General features: G+C 38.9%; 1 protein-coding gene across 4 annotated transcripts in view; it reads right to left on the bottom strand.

The window, feature by feature from the left end:
• The window catches only part of plcg2 (phospholipase C, gamma 2), a 117,847-nt gene that overhangs the window by 79,924 nt on the left and 18,236 nt on the right, over positions 1-19,687 (bottom strand). For all 4 annotated transcript variants that reach the window (XR_009809549.1, XM_061919959.1, XM_061919960.1 and 1 more), the window contains exons 7-16: positions 16,312-16,392; positions 16,197-16,237; positions 14,113-14,185; positions 10,062-10,163; positions 9,878-9,996; positions 9,720-9,805; positions 9,524-9,641; positions 3,080-3,248; positions 2,888-2,983; positions 2,721-2,807 (exon numbers count right to left, since the gene is read on the bottom strand). Coding sequence is in view for 3 of the 4 variants with exons in the window: in XM_061919959.1 (XP_061775943.1) it covers positions 2,721-2,807; positions 2,888-2,983; positions 3,080-3,248; positions 9,524-9,641; positions 9,720-9,805; positions 9,878-9,996; positions 10,062-10,163; positions 14,113-14,185; positions 16,197-16,237; positions 16,312-16,392 (972 nt within the window). In the remaining variant the exon portion in view is untranslated. The remainder of the gene's footprint in view (positions 1-2,720; positions 2,808-2,887; positions 2,984-3,079; positions 3,249-9,523; positions 9,642-9,719; positions 9,806-9,877; positions 9,997-10,061; positions 10,164-14,112; positions 14,186-16,196; positions 16,238-16,311; positions 16,393-19,687) is intronic.

The following is a 19,687-nucleotide window of genomic DNA, read 5'->3' on the forward strand; positions in this document are numbered from 1 at the left end:
CATCCAAACAGGGAGGCATGATAGTGGCATCGTAGAATTGATTGATTGATTGAAACTTTTATTAGTAGATTGCACAGTTCAGTACATATTCCGTACAATTGACCACTAAATGGTAACACCTGAATAAGTTTTTCAACTTGTTTAAGTCAGGGTCCACGTTAATCAATTCATGGTAGAAAATCCGTGGTAAGTTGTGATGAGTCGTGGTTAAGGCCTTGCATGGCAGCTCCCGCCATCAGTGTGTGAATATGTGTGTGAATGGGTGAATGTGGAAATAGTGTCAAAGCGCTTTGAGTACCTTGAAGGTAGAAAAGTGCTATTCAATTACAACCCATCTATCATTATTTATGAGGCTTCAATGGAGCAGGAAGTAGCTGTGCCCTCCAGACCCCACCCCCTCAAGGGATGGATTCCAAACATCCCCAGAGAAACCAACAGACGACATGGATGGGTGGGAGGGAGCCTGAGGAGAAGCTGAAGAACGCTTCAATATGGCCATCAGGGCAAAAAATTTGTCAAGTCGCTGGGCCATAGACAACATCTTTGCGGGGTCACTCACTTGTTGGATCATTTCTGTCATGGTTTGGTGAGTGTTGTGCAGCGTGACCCCAAGGATGAGTATGTTTTTTCTAGTGAAAGCAGCACCGCACTAAAATGAACTTGATATCAAATAGGAAGAGTCACCATCACTATGTGACACAGCAGACGACATACACACACGTACCCAATGGGAATCAATGATTGAAATGACAAATTTGCCATCTAAACAATACACCGTTTGTTGACAAGAACATATGACAGCCATTAAAGCAAATTCAATCTCTTCATTAACCAGAAGTAGCACAATCCCGTAAAAATACTCAAAGGAGCTAGCATCAGAGCCGACAAACTTCCGCTGCTAACTGCTAAAGCTAACAAACATAGCTCCATTGAAACCCTCGATGACATCACACGTCACTGGACAACAGGCCTCGCCTTTTAAAAAGCACACACATACGCTGTGCTCTCATATAAAAACATTGGTCTTTAGTTTACTTTAAAGCCTGTTTAGTTGTTTTTTATTGCATACCCTTCTCTATGCTTCAGTACTTTTCTTGCTGCAATTGTCTTCTGTTTTGTCTGCACATTGGCATTACCACTACATTGCGACCCCAGCGTCACAGCGTCCCAACCAGATAGTGGTACCATGAAAGACTTCAGTGAGGAGGAGATGAGGTATTGGCAGAAGATCATTTTTGAGGGCAGAAGCATGGCTTTACTCGCAGAAAGACTTGGAGACTGTGTCCAGCAGACACGTTTTGGCCGAGTGCTTCTCCAGCACGTCGTCGACGCAGACGAAGCCTGACCCCGGTGGCTTCTCGGAACAAACCTCCACAATGTGTGGCTAAGTTGGTAGAGCGGTCGTGCCAGCAACTTAAGGGTTGCAATTTCGATACCCGCTTCTGCCATCCTAGTCACTGTCGTTGTGTCCTTGAGAAAGACACTTTACCCACCTGCTCCCAGTGCCACCTAAACTGGTTTAAAATGTAGCCTAAAGGATATAGATAAGGTGTTTCACTATGTAAAGCGCTTTAAGTCTCTAGACAAAAGCGCTTTATAAATATAATTAATTTCACTTCACTCTACATGGCCTGGGCGGTTATCCATTGCGGCCAAGGCCCGGGGGTGACAGCCGAACCCCGGCCTAAGCTAATACTGGCACCCCCGCTACCGAAAGCCCAGTCCCCAACAATACTAGCACCCCGACTTCCCAAAGTCCAGACCCCGCCAATAACAGCATCTCGGCTTCTCAAAGCCCACCCACTCTTTTTTTGTGGGTGAAACGCTCCCCCCTCAAACCAGAGACAGCGTCTTTAATGGGGGCGACTAGTCCTGGTAGTTGTGCGAGTGGGAGGTAAAGCTTTGTCCACAACGGCAGTTGCCGCCAATCCTACACCCAGCCAGTAAAGCCGTTACCTCCTGCATGGCCGCCATCACCATTATGTCCAACCAGACCGTTTCCTTCAAGCATGGCCACCGACACTACCTCCTGTGCTGATTCCTGTGGGTCCTCCACAGACGCCACCTGCTGCTTCAGTGGCTTCTCCGTAGATACCACCTGCTGCTTCAGTGGCACCTCCGCAAATGCCACCTGCTGCGCCAGTGGCCCCTCCAGAGACTCTGGCTGCTGCTCTAATGGCTGTCTTTAGTGTCTTAACTACCTTGTGCTTTTATTTTGGTTGCACTTCCTGTCACTTTGGTTATACAGCACCTTGACTTTGTTTGCCAACACACCCGTTTAGTTTTCAATCAAGACTATTTGAATTCAGCTGTTGGCTGGTGTCCCAACATTGTCTATTGTGAATGCTTCATGTTGGTAAACCCGCTGTTACTTTCTAGCCTGTTAAGTTTTTTTTGTATTGCTTAGCCTTCCCTATGCTTCTGTGCTCTCCCTGCTGCACTTGTGTTCTGTTTTTTCTTAGATTAAATACCTTTTTACCTGCACGCTATCTCCTGCTGCCTTCTGCACATTGGGATCACTATAACCACCGCTGCAATGCAACTCAATGCATCACAAAAATACTTCTATTAATGATTCATTGCAATTAATTATGGACAAAATTGAATTATTCCCGCTGAAATATCTGAATAGTTTGATAGCCCTAAAATATACAAGTAATCCTAAATAACTGTGTTTTCAAAGTGTTATTGTCAGTGAGAGTGGCAGATAAAAAATGTACCTTCTTGAGGTCTTCCTTTTCTTCCTCATACTCCTCAGCGTAGTACAGCATGTCATTGGAGATCACACAGTAGTGCTTATTCCAGCACTAACATGCACAAATTCAACAAGATTTAGGTTAGCACAAAAAAAAAAAAAAATTCTTCAGAGTTGTTGGAGTAAAAGTACCTGATTCACAGGATCCCACATCTCCAAGTCTCCTTGTTTCTGCCAAGTCCTGAAGTCTTTGGTGACAACACTACCATCAACACTGAGCTTCTTATGCTGCACATAGACATACAAAACACCACTGCTTTTGATCAAACACTTATGTCAACACCTCACACGCCCACACACACTTGCACAGAAACAGTATGTTACTTTGAGGATAATTTTGCCCTTCAGTTGTGTGGGAGAAGGTAGCTGCTCAGCCATTTGCTCCACTGGGTCAATTAGTAGTTTGTCTCCAAAAACGTCCCTGAAGATTCGAGCCATTTGACGCTGCTGCTCTAGTGGGCAATGCTCTTCGATGGACAGTATGACTGGGAACCTGACAGAGAAAAGGTATGTGTTACGTGATACTCCATCCATCCATCCATTTTTCTACCGCTTGGCCCTTTTGGGGTCTTGTTGCCAAAAGTATTGAAAAAATATATCTTTCAGAAAATAAAAATTTAACAGGAAATATCTAAATGATTGGTCAAAAGCCCTCGCATGACTACAGGGTTTTATGTTTGGGACCACGTCTTAAACTGAGTTCTCCATACTCTTTCTGCATACGGCTCTAGTTTAAAAGTCAATACTGCCACATGTGGTGAAAAGGTGAATTATAACGGAGTACTGCTGCCGCCCATACGTACCACAGCTGAGAAACAGATCATTTTTGTTGGCCCTCTAGGGGGCCCTTGCAGCCCAACAATGGTTAAGAAACATTGCATCAGAGTTACAGATTGGGGGAAGAAGCTGGTCTTATGTTGGGTTGTTAAGGCCTACAGTTATCTGTAGTGCCACCGGACGGGAGTGATTTATTTTTTTAGATTTTTCAAATCTTCCACTTTTATTTTTGTCTTTAAACTACATGTCTATTTGTTGGGCTGGGTGGATTGTTTTAAGGCCAGTTTTCAAAGGGAAAAATAAAAACTTTTACTGCATCCAAATTGCAATGTATGTCTTGAATGAGAAGTGAAGTGAATTATATTTATATAGCGCTTTTTCCTCAATTGACTCAAAGCGCTTTACATAGTGAAACCCAATATCTAAGTTACAATTAAACCAGTGTGGGTGGCACTGGGAGCAGGTGGGTAAAGCATCTTACCCAAGGACACAACGGCATCGACTAGGAAGGCGGAAGCGGGGATCGAACGTGCAACCCTCAAGTTGCTGGCACGGCCGCTCTATCAACCGAGCTATACCGCCCCATATTAATGTGCTTAATAAAAAATGTCACAAGCAGTAGGAAATGGATGGATGGATCAATGTTGAAAAAAATAGTACACACCAAAGACGCCAACCACATGTTGGAAGATAAATAGTTGGATGCTTTGGCACCAGCATTTACATCTGATCTGGCCTATATTAGTCTATGAGCATACACTGATATGGTCTCCTCAGATTAGAGGCAAAACATATTTTAAGACAAACTGGCCAGTCCAATTGCGATCGATTGACTGTCCTGAGAACACAATGGTAGAGTAGTGACGGAGAGTAGTTCTCATAAACGCCTAGTGTCTATGAGAACTTCGGAGACACAAGGGGTGGGAAACTACACCGAAACTTGATATAAACTTAAATTTAAATTATCTTATTAATGTTTTTAGGATAAACTGTTGGATAGAAAAGCCCAAACAACAAACACAAACAATCAGTGTTGACAGATGTCACAAGGGCAGAGAAGCAGGGCAAAGAAAACAAGTCCAAAACAGGTAACCCACCACATTGTGAAAAACATACATACCTATATTATTGCACAATGCAGATGCTACCAAAACATTATAAACACATAGTAAAAGTGAATATTAAACTTAAATCAGTTGAATTACTCTAAATGTGCAAATCCTAATGATTAATTTGCCATGAATTTGTCTCATTGTGTTTTAGTACTGTGAAACTCTTGTACAATATTTTATTTTAGTTGTATTCACATACATTTGATACATATATACTGCTTTATTTTATCCTATTATCTTTGATATTGTTTCGTGTGGACATTTTTTCAGCAAATAGTTTTTATTATGCCACAAAGTTTATTTTGTTGAGGGAACATTTGTGTAATACAAAAGTGTGATACTACTGTCAAAAATGAATGCGCTGCACTCAGTTTAGGTGGAGTGATAATCAATCCATTGGCGACGCCTTGTGGTCACAGTGATTCTTTAAAGTTCGAGCTGATGATGCAGTTTGTTTCACTTGCTAAAAATAGGAATCATATGATGTAATGTTTAGTTGCTAGATTGCATTCTAATAAGTTTTTGACTTGGAAACAATGTGTCTGAAGCAACATCTGACTTTATTAATATAATACCCATGTAAATATTGCTAAATTGAGGACATTAGGTTTAGCTTGTGTGCTATTGTGTTTAGTAATATACAGAGGTGGGTAGAGAAGCCAGAAATTGTACTCAAGTAAGAGTACTGTTACTTTAGAGATGTATTACTCAAGTAAAAGTAAGGGGTAGTCACCCAAATGTTTACTTGAGTAAAAGTAAAAAGTATGTTGTGAAAAAACTACTCAAGTACTGAGTAACTGATGAGTAACCTGTTCGTTTAATGACGGCAACAAGTAATGCACAAAAACATAAAAATAGCAATGAACAAATTCAGAGCCAGGAATATCTCTTAAGCAACTAAAACAATAATACTATATTGAAAAAAAAGTTTGAAAATGAATTTTACCTTTGCAACCTCATTATACTATTGGCTAAGTTTTATATTCACAAATGTAAGTTTCTCAATACCAGACCTTTTTCTTGTGCCTTTAAAAAAGATTTAGAACTCTACAATAAAACACTCTACCTCTAACAACCAAAACGCTGTGAAAACGATGATGCTGTGTTCCAAATTTAAGTTATTTACTGAGATTGAGTAAGCCTTTGGCTTTGCAGTTTGTTTATTTGATATATATATATTTTTTGCATTCTATTTTTGTTACTTAGAATTTACAACCCCCTGGCGCTGTTTTGTACGGTTTTTATACTGTTTTGTACGGTTTTTGTCCTTACTTTATTATTTTCAACTGTTTGTAAATGTTGAAATTTATAAATAAAGGTTTATTGAAAAAAGGTGTGCAGTTAATCATGTGACCGCCTGGCTCTGTTTGATTGGTGAAACGGAGTCAAACGTCATCAGTGACTGCATTCAATTGGTGAAACGCAGGCATGTGATAGATCCTACTTTGAAGGTCTGTCTGACGAACCAAAAAGAAACAAAGCGTGCATTAACAGATCGATAAAAATCAGTAGCGAGTTGCGAGCTGAATGTAGATAAATGGAGCGGAGTAAAAGTAGCGTTTCTTTTCTATAAATATACTCAAGTAAAAGTATGTTGCATTAAAACTACTCTTACAAGTACTATTCATCCTAAAAGTTACTCAAGTAGATGTAAAGGAGTAAATGCAGCGCGTTACTACCCACCTCTGGTAATATAATGGTGTAACTGTTAACTCGTAATGTTAGGTTCAGGTGCTAGCTTAGTGGGATTCAAAAGCCTTAGTTATCCATCCATCCACTTTCTACTGCTTGTCCCTTTTTGAGGTCGCGGGGGGTGCTGGAGCCTATCTCAGCTGCATTCGGGCGGAAGGCGGCGTACACCCTGGACAAGTCGCTACCTCATCGCAGAGCCATGTTACAGGTAATATTTCTTCATCTACTGTATGTATGGAGTTGTCTATATATATTGACCTTTATGTATACATATTGATTTTTGTTTATATTTCTGTGTTGCAGTTTTACAACTTGCAAATGACTTCACTAAAACACAAGAAAAGACAATTATTGTGTGCTTATAGGAGGACATTTCGCTGTAAGTTGGCTGCCGAGCTATGCACAAGTATACAAGCTGCGGGGGAAGTACATTAAAAAGACACTAACTAATATGTAGGGCTTAAAGAATAGAATATACAGTATCCACAGAAGATGAGTTTACGCTCAGGAAATATGTATAAAAGAAAAAATATTCAAGATGAGGATGTTACAGACAAGCAGTGACTGAATATTTGATGCTAACTTCTATCATCCAAGACATCCACCAGGCCCTCTCTGTCACACCGTGGTGAGGGAAGTCCTGTTTTGGGGTTGTCTGGCAAACGTCCTGTCTTATTTTGAAAATTCTAATCCTCCTCTCGTTTCAGGCCTGTGTTATAGTGTATATAGTCCTCATCTTCCCCTGTCTTGTTGCCAGAGTATATCATCTCGTCATGTACCGCCAGCTTTTGTCCTCAGCCTTGAACCAAGTTTGATAAGTATTGCTTCGCTTTATTTATTGATTTCTTTGTTCCCTCTGAGAGAGTGATTTTCGTTTGCTGAAGTTTTTTGGTCAAGTTTTTTGGTGTCGATTTCATAGTACCTTGCCTTCCTTTTTTTCCTCCTTTTGGAGCGCTTTAGTTTGTAGTCTTTTCAGCACTTTATAACATACCTTCTGTTTATAGCTTCTCGGCTCCTCTGCATGAGTGATTTTCTTTTTTTGTAGATAATCATAGATTGTTTGTTTGTTTTTTTTGTTATTTTTGTTACACCCACCACCACAGTATTTGTCACACAAATATTACAACTAAACATTACCTGAAATACAAAGTGGACAGGTTTTTGCTAAATATCCGATTCGTAGAGAAATGGTGAGTTCTTAATGCAATTTGATAACAAACCACAAAATTACTGGTCATGGAAAGAATTTTGTCATGGTGCCACAAAAGATCTTAACCTCTCAGCAAGAGAAGAGCTATATTTGCTGTCAAAATGGCTCAGACCCGAATCGTCACAGTAGGCGAAAAGAATTTGTGCTATCCACATTTTAAATCCATATGGTGTGGCACCGCCTTAATGAGTGTTATGGTAGTCCTGAGGCTCTGTTTAAAAAGATCGAACATTTTCCGTGGTCGAGTAATAAGACAATGTCAAACAGAGAGAACTGATTGACATTCTCATTGAACTGGAGTGTGCATTACCGGACATTACTTATTTGGACACAGCTTGTGGCATACGACAAATTGTTTAACTTCCATATTACATCCAAGAAAGTGGATGTAATGTGAAGTACAACGAAGATTACAAAGTAGCTTCTGGAGTAGGTTCTGGAGTTTGTCAGTTGACAGACAAACTCCAGAACCTCCATTTTCTTCTGTCGGCCTTGACGTATTTGGAACATGGTCTATAATAACTTGTCGGACAAGATAAGGAGCAACAAACAGCAAGTGTTGGGCTGTGCTCTTCACATGTTTGTCAACATCAAGTTTAAGAAAACCCTGTCAACACCCTAAAAAGGTTTTTTGCCATCGGGGCCCAGCAAAATGTCTGAGGTTTGACAGAGGAACCAACTTTGTAGGCGCATATAAGAGCACTGACCTCAGAAAAAACACAAGATTCTTCTACCAGAGAGAGAATGCTTTTGGTTTAATTTTCCTCATGCTTTCCATTTGGGAGGCAGATGTGAAAGGCTCATTGGAATACCAAAACAGATTCTCAATGCAATGTTGCTTCAAATAGGCCCAACACCTCTGACACAAGAAGTCCTGTCAACGTTTATGTTATGGCAGAGGTAATGGCAAACGTCAATGCAAGACATTGACGTTTTTTCGCCTTGGAAACTACAGTATGTGTCTGCAATATCTGAGTTTATCAATATGATACCCGTGTAAAAATTGCTCAATTGAGGACATTAGGTCTAGCTTGTGTGCTATTGTGTTTAGTAATATAAGGGTGTAGTTGTTAGATTACAACGTTAGCTTTGGCTGTGTGATTCCAATGCCTTTGTTATATTAAAAGGTGATATTTCTTCGCCTACTGTATACTGTATATGGAGCTTGTCTATATACTGTATATGGAGCTCGTCTATATGCTGTATATTGATCTTTGTGGAAATGTATTTATTGTTGTTTGTATTACTGTGTTACAATTTGCAAATGACTTCAGTAAAATACAGGAAAACACAATCCTTGTGCGCTTATTGGAGGATATTTTGCTGTATACACACCGCGGGGGCAGAACAATATATTGCAGCACCTAATGGAATGGAATGACAGGCCAAACGAATGTCAGAATATTTAAATATTGTTTACAGAGTAAATATTTGGGAAATGTGTACATTTTAAATAATTTGATTCAATTTAACTGGTGTCAATTATTGTTTTCAAGATAAAAATGTGTTCCCACTACTTTTATTTCTAAAAAAAATATATATATAACAAGCCAGTTTTCTAAACAGCTTTTTTAAACGGCTTCTTTCAAGTGCTATAAATCCATCCCTACTGTACCTATGTTTGGGGTCGTGCAAGTCGACATGCTATGCTGGCACAATAACCAGGAAATGGAAGTGGAGAAAAGAGAAACTGGAAAAAACACAAACCGTAAGTCGCTTCTAATAAGCAGACTTGGCAATACTCCAAACAATTAATTTACTCTGTTGTCTAATTGATCAAATACACACTAATCAAACAGGAAGAAAATGTCTTAACAAAATTAAGACAATAGCTGTTTTCCATGCACTTTTAATTAATGACATGCATTTTTTTCACACCAAAGGGAGAAATTAAAAATGTATAAAATCTTTAGACTCTATTTCCTTGAGCAAGAAATCCAGTTGCTATTATTATTATTAGTTATTGGTACTACTTACTCAGAAGTCACAAAAGCATGTTGATTGATGGCTTTCACCACATCTTCAAACTTGATTTTGGTGGTCCTGGTCCAGCCATGATAGATGATGGGTTCTCCTGGCCCTTCCCAGCAATCCACTGAAATCCTCAGCAGACAAATTCATATTCAGAACCAAAGTGTGAATTTAACGTATATACGCGAAAACTCAAACTGACATTCAACACAGCGACATCCCATACGTAGACAGCGCACATAGGCCTCTGTGGAAGACTCACTACGAAGCTGGTCACCTGTCAGGTAACTAAAAACACACAAATATCACAGTTGTAAACACACTTTTTGTATGTATTTGTGCTGAAGGTGTCTTACTGACGTGTTGTGTGATGAATTGATCCAGTAGTGAGACAAAGGGTTGTTCATGTCTTGATTGTTAATGTCGGACAACTTCTCATCCCATAAAGAGTTCTCCTTAGAAAACAGGAAGCTGAGGAACTAGGACGCACAAATAAAGTTTATCAATTGTGTTCTGTGTTATATTTGACAGATTGTGTCGATACCTCACTGACGGTGAACTCAGGGTCATTGGTTTTTCTCATGGTGTCGTCAATGAAAGTGGTCATCAACTCTTTCACCTGATTCAGATCGCTAGCCCAAGACTCCTTGAGGACACAAAGTAGCAATGAACTCTCTAATCCTTTTAAACTCAAGTACAGGAAGTCCTTGATTTAAGTGTTTCCACTTTACGTGGTTTCGATGCACTACAGTAAATTATTTAGAAACTTTACTTTGTAAATGTGAGACTAGCTCCAGAACTAATAGGTAATGATAGCTTAACTCCAAGTATAATGTTGCCCCTGCTCTGTTTTGCCAACTTCCCGGCATTCATCATGTCTGCCAAGTGCAGGACCGACTGCACCAAAGGCAGTGCGCCAAAAACAAGGAAAGCCACCACTGGAGACGCGAAAGCCACCACTGGAGACGCAAAAGCAGACATCAACTTGTCGCTTAATAGACGTTCCGATTTACACAAAAAATTGACAAACAAGCATTGTAGGAACATGAATTGTTTGTAAACCGTGGACCTTCTGGACAATCAAAACGCTTTCAACTGCTCATATTAACCAAAATGCTGGCTGCCGTAATGATTGCACATAGTTTTGGTGCCTCTGTTCAAAGGGTTTTGCAGTCTGGCTGTGTCCTGACGTCACATAAGACATGTTCTTATTTACGCATTACTAAGTCAAGCTTTCGGCCAAAGGGGGCTTCCCCTTTGCTCCAGACTAAGAGGTAACAAAACAAGATAGGATAAATTATTATTTACATCTTATCTTGGAATGAGGCAAAATACCATTAACATGCGACATGAAATGACATACAACGTTTGTGGTTGTTGTGACCCTAAGATGCAGAAACAGGAGCCGATGTGAAGGTAAAATATAAACCCCAATTTCATGAGTTGGGAAATTGTAATAAATGCAAATATAAATGGAATACAATGATTTGCAAATCATTTTCAACCCATATTCAGTTGAATATGCTACAAAGACAACATATTTGATGTTCAAACTGATAAAAAAAAAATGTTTTTGCAAATAATCATTAATTTTAGAATTTGATGCCAGCAATACGTAACAATACTGATAAAGTTGAGGAATGCTCATCAAAAACTTATATGGAACATCCAACAGGTGTGCAGGCTAATTGGGAACAGTTGGGTGCCATGATTGGGTATAAAAGCAGCTTCCATGAAATGCTAAGTAATTCACAAACAAGTATTGGGCGAGGGTCACCACTTTGTAAGCAAATTGTCAAACGGTTTTAGAACAACATTTCTCAACAAGCTATTGCAAGGAATTTAGGGATTTTACCATCTACGGGCCGTAAAATCATCAAAAAGTTCAGAGAATCTGGAGAAATCACTGCACGTAAGCAATGATATTACGGGCTTTTGATCCCTCAGGCGGTACTGCATCAAAAAAACGACATCAGTGTGTAAAGGATATCACCACATGGACTCAGGAACATTTCATAAAACCGCTGTCAGTAACTACAGTTGGTTGCTATATCTGTAAGTGCCAGTTAAAGCTCTACTTTGCAAAGCTAAACCCAGTCATCAACAATATCCTGAAACGCCGCCGGCTTGGCTGGGCCCAAGCTCACCTAAGATGGACTGATGCAAAGTGGAAAGGTGTTCTGTGGTCTGACGAGTCCACATTTCAAATTATATTTGGAAACAGAGGACGTGGTGTCCTCCAGAACAAAGAGGAAAATAACCATCAGGATTGTTATCGGCGCAAAGTTGAAAAGCCAGCATCTGTGATGGTATGGGGTTGTATTAGTGCCCAAGGCATGGGTAACTTACACATCTGTGAAGGCACCATTAATGCTGAAAGGTCCATGCAGGTTTTGGAGCAACATATATTGTCATCCAAGCAACATTATCATGGACGCCCCTGCTTATTTCATCAAGACAAGTGTTACAACAGCATGGCTTCGTAAAAAAAGAGTGCGGGTACTTTCCTGGCCCGTTTGCAGTCCAGACCTGTCTCCCATCGAAAATGTGTGGCGCATTATGAAGCGTAAAATACGACAGCTGAGACCCCGGACTGTTGAACGACTGAAGCTCTACATAAAACAAGAATGGGAAAGAATTCCACTTTCAAACCTTCAACAATTAGTTTCCTCAGTTCCCAAACGTTTATTGTGACGTTTATTAAAAGAAAAGGTGATGTAACACAGTGGTGAACATGTCCTTTCCCAACTACTTTGGCACGTGTTGCAGCCATGAAATTCTAAGTTAATTATTATTTGCAAAAAAAAACAAAGTTTATGAGTTTGAACACCAAATATCTTGTCTTTGTAGTGCATTCAATTGAATATGGGTTGAAAATGATTTGCAAATCATTGTATTTTGTTGATATTTACATCTAACACATTTCCCAACTCATATGGAAACGGGGTTTGTAATTTATTCTTTATTTTGAGAGCAAAAACGTAAAAATCAAAAGACTAGAGTATGGCAAGTAGCGGCAGCAGAACAATACATGCACACTGACAAATACCAATAATCCAGCGTTGGCAAGAAATAATAGGTGAACCAAAATAGATGATCAGCCAATAGCAAATCATGTGTGCTGGCAGAAAACTAAGCAGAAAATGAAGGTGCAGCAGAACAGTAAGAAACGGGAAGTACCATTAAAACAAGCGCATCAGGACATAGAATGATACCAAACACAGAAAAATAAATCACAATCATGACGCTGGAAACGCCTCCACCATAAAACATATGGCAGACAGTCTCCTAACGGCGACCGTGGAGCACAATGTATGCACAATTTACAACAAAGCATATCAAATACATAATATCTTCACCACAAGGAAGTGTCTGAAATGTAGATTAAAATCATTACGGTCCCCTTTAAAAATATTATTACAATGAGGATAATAATGCAACAGGAAAAGTATCCCACACCTCTCCTTACAAATACAAATACAAACATCTACATCATATATATCATTTACCCATATGGCTTGTTACAAACAATACAAAACATAAGTGATGAAAAAAACTACATTACCCTTAATGAAAACATCATAAACCGTAATAATATTATACTATATATATACGATGTATAAATATTCAAATCAACAATTATAAATAGTTGTCCCAATTGTACTGCAAGTAAAAAAAAACTAATACTTTGGTAACTGCAGTGCTATCTCAACCCTATGAACATATTGTATTCAAAGACCAAGCTTGTAATTCAGAACACTCATATCTTAAAGCAGCTTCACCCATTGAAATTAATTGAAACCAATTTAATCTGTGCTTGCCCCTCCCAAAAGAGCACAATTTTAACATGGAATATGCCTTTTAAAAATTAAAGATATTAGATTTCAGATTTTAAAAAATATTGTTTAAAAAACAATAAAATAGAAATACAAACTACTACAGATCAGTAGTTTTATGACTACAACAGGGTAGGTAGACATTACAAAATTCCCGCGGCCAGCACTCCCATGAACGCATAATTATATTTTATAATATAGTCGTAATAATGTAACCATTTACCTTTTCCAGCGACTAGAGACTACTTTGAAATCCCTTTTAATTTGTTCTGATAGTTCCCACATTTATAACAAGCCAAGTTACTGAAGAGGGCAGGCTATTCAATAAGGTTGAGATAGTTGCGAGTATTGGCATTTTCAGGCAATGTGCTGGGAAATTTACTGCACGAGCAGCGAGGCAGTCATCGGTTCAGTAACATAGTCACAAACAACCCGGGACACTCAGAGCAGATTATGGCGAGCCGCAGCAGGAGGATGTCGACTGGAAGGCTGTGTAAGTTGCTAAAGGTTTGGTTTCCAATACTTGGAAAACAAATTTGATCTTCTGCTATTAGAGCGGCTCTTATAGCTTTCCCTGAGGCATTAGTTACGCCATCGACCGGCTCGGAGGCTCGTAGGTTAGATTAAAGCCGAGATACAGCTTGAATGTAAAAATACTCATAAATTAGGATAATGGTAAATTAAGGTACTCGAAATTTGAGGTACCACTGTAGAATAGTTCATGGTAAGTTTCATTATTTCTTCGCATGGGCACCATACCTTCTGCTGATAGATGAGAAATCTTTGGAAGTCGTGGAGCAGAACGACCGAGGCGTCAGGCTTGTCTGTATTACTGCACACACAATCACACATAGTAACAGTACAGTACACAATATTTCCATGTATTACTAACACACAAACAAAATATCAGCACAGTACACATTATTTCCACGTATTACTGCACATTCAATCAAACCCGCTTTCCGCCCGATTGTAGCTGAGATAGGCGCCAGCCGCGACCCCAAAAGGGAATAAGCGGTAGAAAATGGATGGAATCAAACACAGTACAGTGCATCCAGAAAGTATTCACAGTGTTTCACTTTTTCCACATTTCGTTATGTTACATACAGCCTTATTCAAGAATGTAATTGTGAAAGTCTTTCCCTCGTGGGTTCACCTGATGCTGACAAATCTCCACGACAGCCCGGATGTCTGGTGTTAACAATGTCTTTTTTTTATTGGCAGCGCGCACATGCAAGGACAGCACACAACTGCGTGCTGTTGTTGATGCAGTACCGCCTGAGGGATCAAAAGCCCGTAAAAAACGTCGCTCTCCCGTGATTTTTTAGTTCTTCTGGCGTGTTGTCTTCCTGGTGTCCTTTTTCTCTGGCAATGTCCAGTGTGCGTCTGCTAGTCCCAGTTTGGTAATCCAATCACCTGCCAGCTGCGCTTCGAGGCCTGTCAATAAACACCCCATTCCTGCAGGATGCACACCGATCACGCCCCTGTCCACAGTAATAAATAAAGTTTTGTCCTCAGAATTCTACAAACAATACCCCTATAAAGAAGCTCAAAATTAACCTTAGGAGCGTCTTATTTTCAACTTCTTGAGATGTTCCTACAGCTTAATTTGAATCCACCTGTGGTAAATTCAGTTGGTTGGATATGGTTTGCAAAGGCACACACCTGTCTATATATATGGTCCCACACTTAACACTGACTGTATGGCAGACCACAAATGAAGAATGAAGTCGAAGGAATTGTCTGTAAACCTCTGAGACACGATTGTTTTGAGGCACAAATCAGGGGAAGGGTACAGAAAAATATCTGCTGCCTTGAAGGTCTCAATAAGCACAGTGGCTTCCATCATCAGTAAATGAAAGAAAGTTTGGAACCACGAGGACTCTTTCTAGAGCTGCCAACCGTCTAAACTAAGCAATCACCTGATGGTCAGTCTGTCAGATATACAGCATTCCTCTGTGGAGAGAGGAGAACCTTCCAGCAACAATCCACTAATCAGGCCTCTATGGTAGTGTGTCCAGATGGAAGCCATTCCTTTGTAAATGTTTCCCTAAATGCATCTGAAAGACTCAGATCATAAGAAACAATATTACCTGGTCTGATGAGACAAAGATTGAACTTTTTGGTGTGAATGCTAGGCGCCATGTTTGAAGGAAACCAGGCACCGCTCATCACCAGGTCGATAAACATCCCTACAGTAAAGCATGCTGGTGGCAGCATCACGCTTTGGGGATGTTTTTCAGCAGCAGGAACTGGGCGAATAGTCAGGATAGAGCAGACAGAAAGATGCATGCAACAATGTACAGAGACATCCTGGATGAAAACCTGCTCTCGAGCGCTCTCAAACTCTTTCAGTAGGACGACTCTAAGCACACAGCCAAGCTATCAAAGTACTGGCTTCAAGACAACTCCATAAATGTCCTTGAGTGGCTTATCCAGAGCCCAGACTTGAATGTGATTGAACATCTCTGGAGAGATTTGAAAAAGTCTGGGCACCAACACTTCCCATCCAAAGTGATGCAGATTGAGAGGTGCTGCAAAGAGGAATGGGAAGTGTGCCAAGCTTGAGGCTGTAAATACGGCCAAAGGTGCATCAACAAAGTATTGAGCGAAGGTTGTGAATACTTATTATAAATAAACTAAGAAATCCCATGTATATCAGTTTGCAAAAATTTCTGTAACAAAAGGGTTTACAATGTCATTCTTAAGGCAAACCTTTATTTATTCCATTTTGGAACAGGGCTGTAACATAACAAAATGAAAAAAAAAAATGAAGTGCTGTGAATACTTTCGAGATGCACTGTATTAGTACATTCGCACAAGTGAAAGAAGAAGCCGCTCACCCCAAAATAAAAGAGCCATCTTTTTTCAACTCGTCAAGAATCTGAATGAATAAGAAGAGATAAAAACATTGCAGAATCAAACAACACATTGTTCTTTTAAAACTCTTTAACTTACCTCATTTTGTTCAAACATTATTAGGTTGTACAATTTATGAAACTGCTCAAAGTCCAAACGATCGTGTTTTGCTCCCACTTCCTGCGAAAGAACATAAGAAAACCCAAAACATTTTGTTTCATTGTCACTTGAAGCATTAGTAAAGGTTAGTATGGAAAAACAAGACTTGTACTTGGACTTGAACTCATCAAGTTCCCAAGTCATTTAGAGGAAACATTTAGGAGTGTTTTCTTGGGACAATCTTGAAATTATTCCAGGATAATCCCCAAAATAGCAGTGTGTCAGCTAAGATAGATAATTTTTTGCCATGGAAACTCATTTTTAAGACAACGAATAAATGTATATGTATGGTATATTATCATTATTCATAATCACATTTTTGGGTCACAACCTCCAGTTCAATACAGAGATGTGCTGGTTTGTTGTACACAAGTGAGCGGCAGGAAGTGATAGGGTCACGCATCTACTCACTAAACAAACACACTCCAGTCATAACTAGCAGTAACGACAAGGAGAAGCTAGAGCTCTTCTGTGGTTGAAGTAATTAAATGTATATACTCTGATGATTAACTTGTATGATGGCTGTATTATGCTGATAGTATATGTTTGTAACATGAATTGATTAACGTGGACCCCGACTTAAACAAGTTAAAAAACGTATTTGGGTGTTACCATTTAGTGGTCAATTGGACGGAATCTACTAATAAAAGTTTCAATCAATCAATTTCAATCAACCTCGCTATTCAATAGGGCGTCGATTATTACAGCCTAACTATTCTTACTATATTTCTTCAGTCAATTCATTGAAAACTAGCAAGGAAAACATGACCTATTAACAAAATGTTCTTTGCTTAAATTCAAAGCACATTTGTGGTGCCAAAAACTGTCAAATAAAAGTTCATTATGAACAAAATACTCTATGTATCACAAAGTATCTAGCATTATTTAAGAAAAAAAAATTCTAAAAGCTCTTTATTTGCTAGTGGTTATGCTCTGAGACCATCCACAAAGAGTGAAAAAAACATGATTAATTAATATGCCCATAAAATTGTCTATTTTTGATACTAAGAAAGTCTTAGTGGTGGTGCCTCAATGCTGCATTGAGGCTTTCCCAGTTTGCCCCTCCCCCCAAAAACTTTCCTGCTATCTTAATATTGACATTCTTCTCTGATTTCGGATCAACATTTGCAACACTTGCAATTAAAGCCTTTGTTGTTAATTATTACATTAGATTCAGCTCCAAAAATCCTTCCTGTCTATCTTTAATTGCTATTGTTTACTCACAGGCTCTTAACAGAATGTTATTTGGCGCCCCATTTATAAAAGTTCACACTTTTTTTATTAGTGTGAAACTATTGTTATACTATTTGACTCAAAGTGAAAAATTATTCAAAGCATGTTTGGAACTCAAATTAAAAAATGGGAAAAAAATTGTTCTGAATATTTTTTTTAAGTGCAAAATAACAAACCAAAGCCATTTACCCAACTTTCCTGATACAACTCCCACGAGGATAAAACCAGTGCAGTAACGCTATGCGCCACAGGGGATGGTGACAATGTCAAAAATAAATCTGCTATTATATTTCTTTCAGTTGGGGCACAGGAAGGAATTAGGATTAAGTTTGCAAAAAATGTCATATTCACCTGTCATTAATTAAAGAAGAACTGAACTTTTTTTGGAATATTGCCTATATTTTGCCCAATATGAAAGACAAGAATAGAAAAAATTTGGAGGGAGTTTGAAAATGTCTCGTTCTTGGCGGCTAGCAATGCAGCAAAGGGGAGCAATCAATTGTAACTCAAAATCGCTTTAAAAATGCATTTATAACCCATCAACAATACTTAATTTACATTCCATAACCTGTATAATATACACAAGCTGTAGCAACATTGTTATTGTAAGAGCCAACATAAAGGAACTATTTATCTAGCGTATTAAGATGCTGATTGATTGATTGATTGAAACTTTTATTAGTAGATTGCGCAGTTCAGTACATATTCCGTACAATCGACCACTAAATGGTAACACCCGAATAAGTTTTTCAACTTGTTTAAGTCGGGGTCCACGTTAATAAATTCATGGTATTAGCCGTAAAAATAAACTCCGCCGAGCAATAAGCTAGCTTCTACGACAGCACACAACGTGATTGAATTCGTAATGCACAAACTGCGATAGGACAGCAATTTGTACTGACTGAAAAACATGAACAATTATATCACAGCATCTGTAAAGTTGTATCCCGCATTTTGTGTTTTTTTTGCACACAGCTGGCCAGACAGTTTTACTACATTTTTTACAACTTTAGTTGTAAAAACACGAATGATGTGCTGCACGTATCATGATCAATATATATATTGACTTACTCTAAGGAGTTGTCTGGTCCGGCTGGCGAGGGACATTTTTACCTATTAAAGTTCCACATTTATAGTGAAACATCTCACGTTCTATTTGTTCTCGCTTCTATAACCAGTAGTTTGTCCTCAGTATATTATTCAGTGTCAAAAAGATAACGTTGTGTATCCTCATTTGTCCAAAAATAGTCGTATTCCTTGTCTGTAATCGATTCTGCCATGATTACAACATACACTCGTGTTTATTTTCGGTGGTAAGACCACAAAGTTGTTGCCAGAAGTCGGACGTTCGCATTGATTAAAATGATCAAAATAATGTAAATATTGTATTTATTACATGTTGTTATGAACGTGTCTTTTATTAGGCAAAATATATATAGCAGTGTGTTTATAAAGCATTGATTGAGGTTTTTGAAGTTGTTTTAGAGAGTTTTGAAAGCTACAACGGTGACTCCCATTAGCCACATCTTACAAGCACTGTTTTATCATCTTTAAATTCCTAAAAAAAAAAAAAGATGTGTGTTCTTGTCTATCATAATGATTGTGAACAATAGGATAAATTCCCAAAAAACTGTAGTTCCTCTTTAAGTTACACTTTACACGCGCTTCTTGTCACAAAACGGGTCCCCCCCATGGTTTACAGGGCTCTACACAGTGTGTGATTTGCGTGTAGGGGTGCAACGAGGGAAGCTATCAAGTCAAATGCGTTGATTTCATGTTTACCCACTAAATATTGCTCACACGCATATTAAACACATTTTAATGATAAAATCTAGAAGTCGTCACCACTAATTAATGATAATGAAATATGACAAATGGCATCAGTCAGTCTGGTCTTTAGCCTGGTTGTCTTTCAAGTATACAACCTTGCCTCCATTTGCGCTGGGCTGGCTTCCATTCCCCTCTAAGGTGGCTAGCAGTGGTATGTGATATCAGAGTAATAAAACTTGCATGTATGCTGGATGAATTTTTACCAACTTGAGGGTGAATGAGACGTTTTCTGCGAGTAAAACAACTTATTTTT

Source organism: Nerophis ophidion, linkage group LG14 (assembly GCF_033978795.1).
Source record: "Nerophis ophidion isolate RoL-2023_Sa linkage group LG14, RoL_Noph_v1.0, whole genome shotgun sequence".
In the NCBI taxonomy this organism is placed as follows: Eukaryota; Metazoa; Chordata; class Actinopteri; order Syngnathiformes; family Syngnathidae; genus Nerophis; species Nerophis ophidion.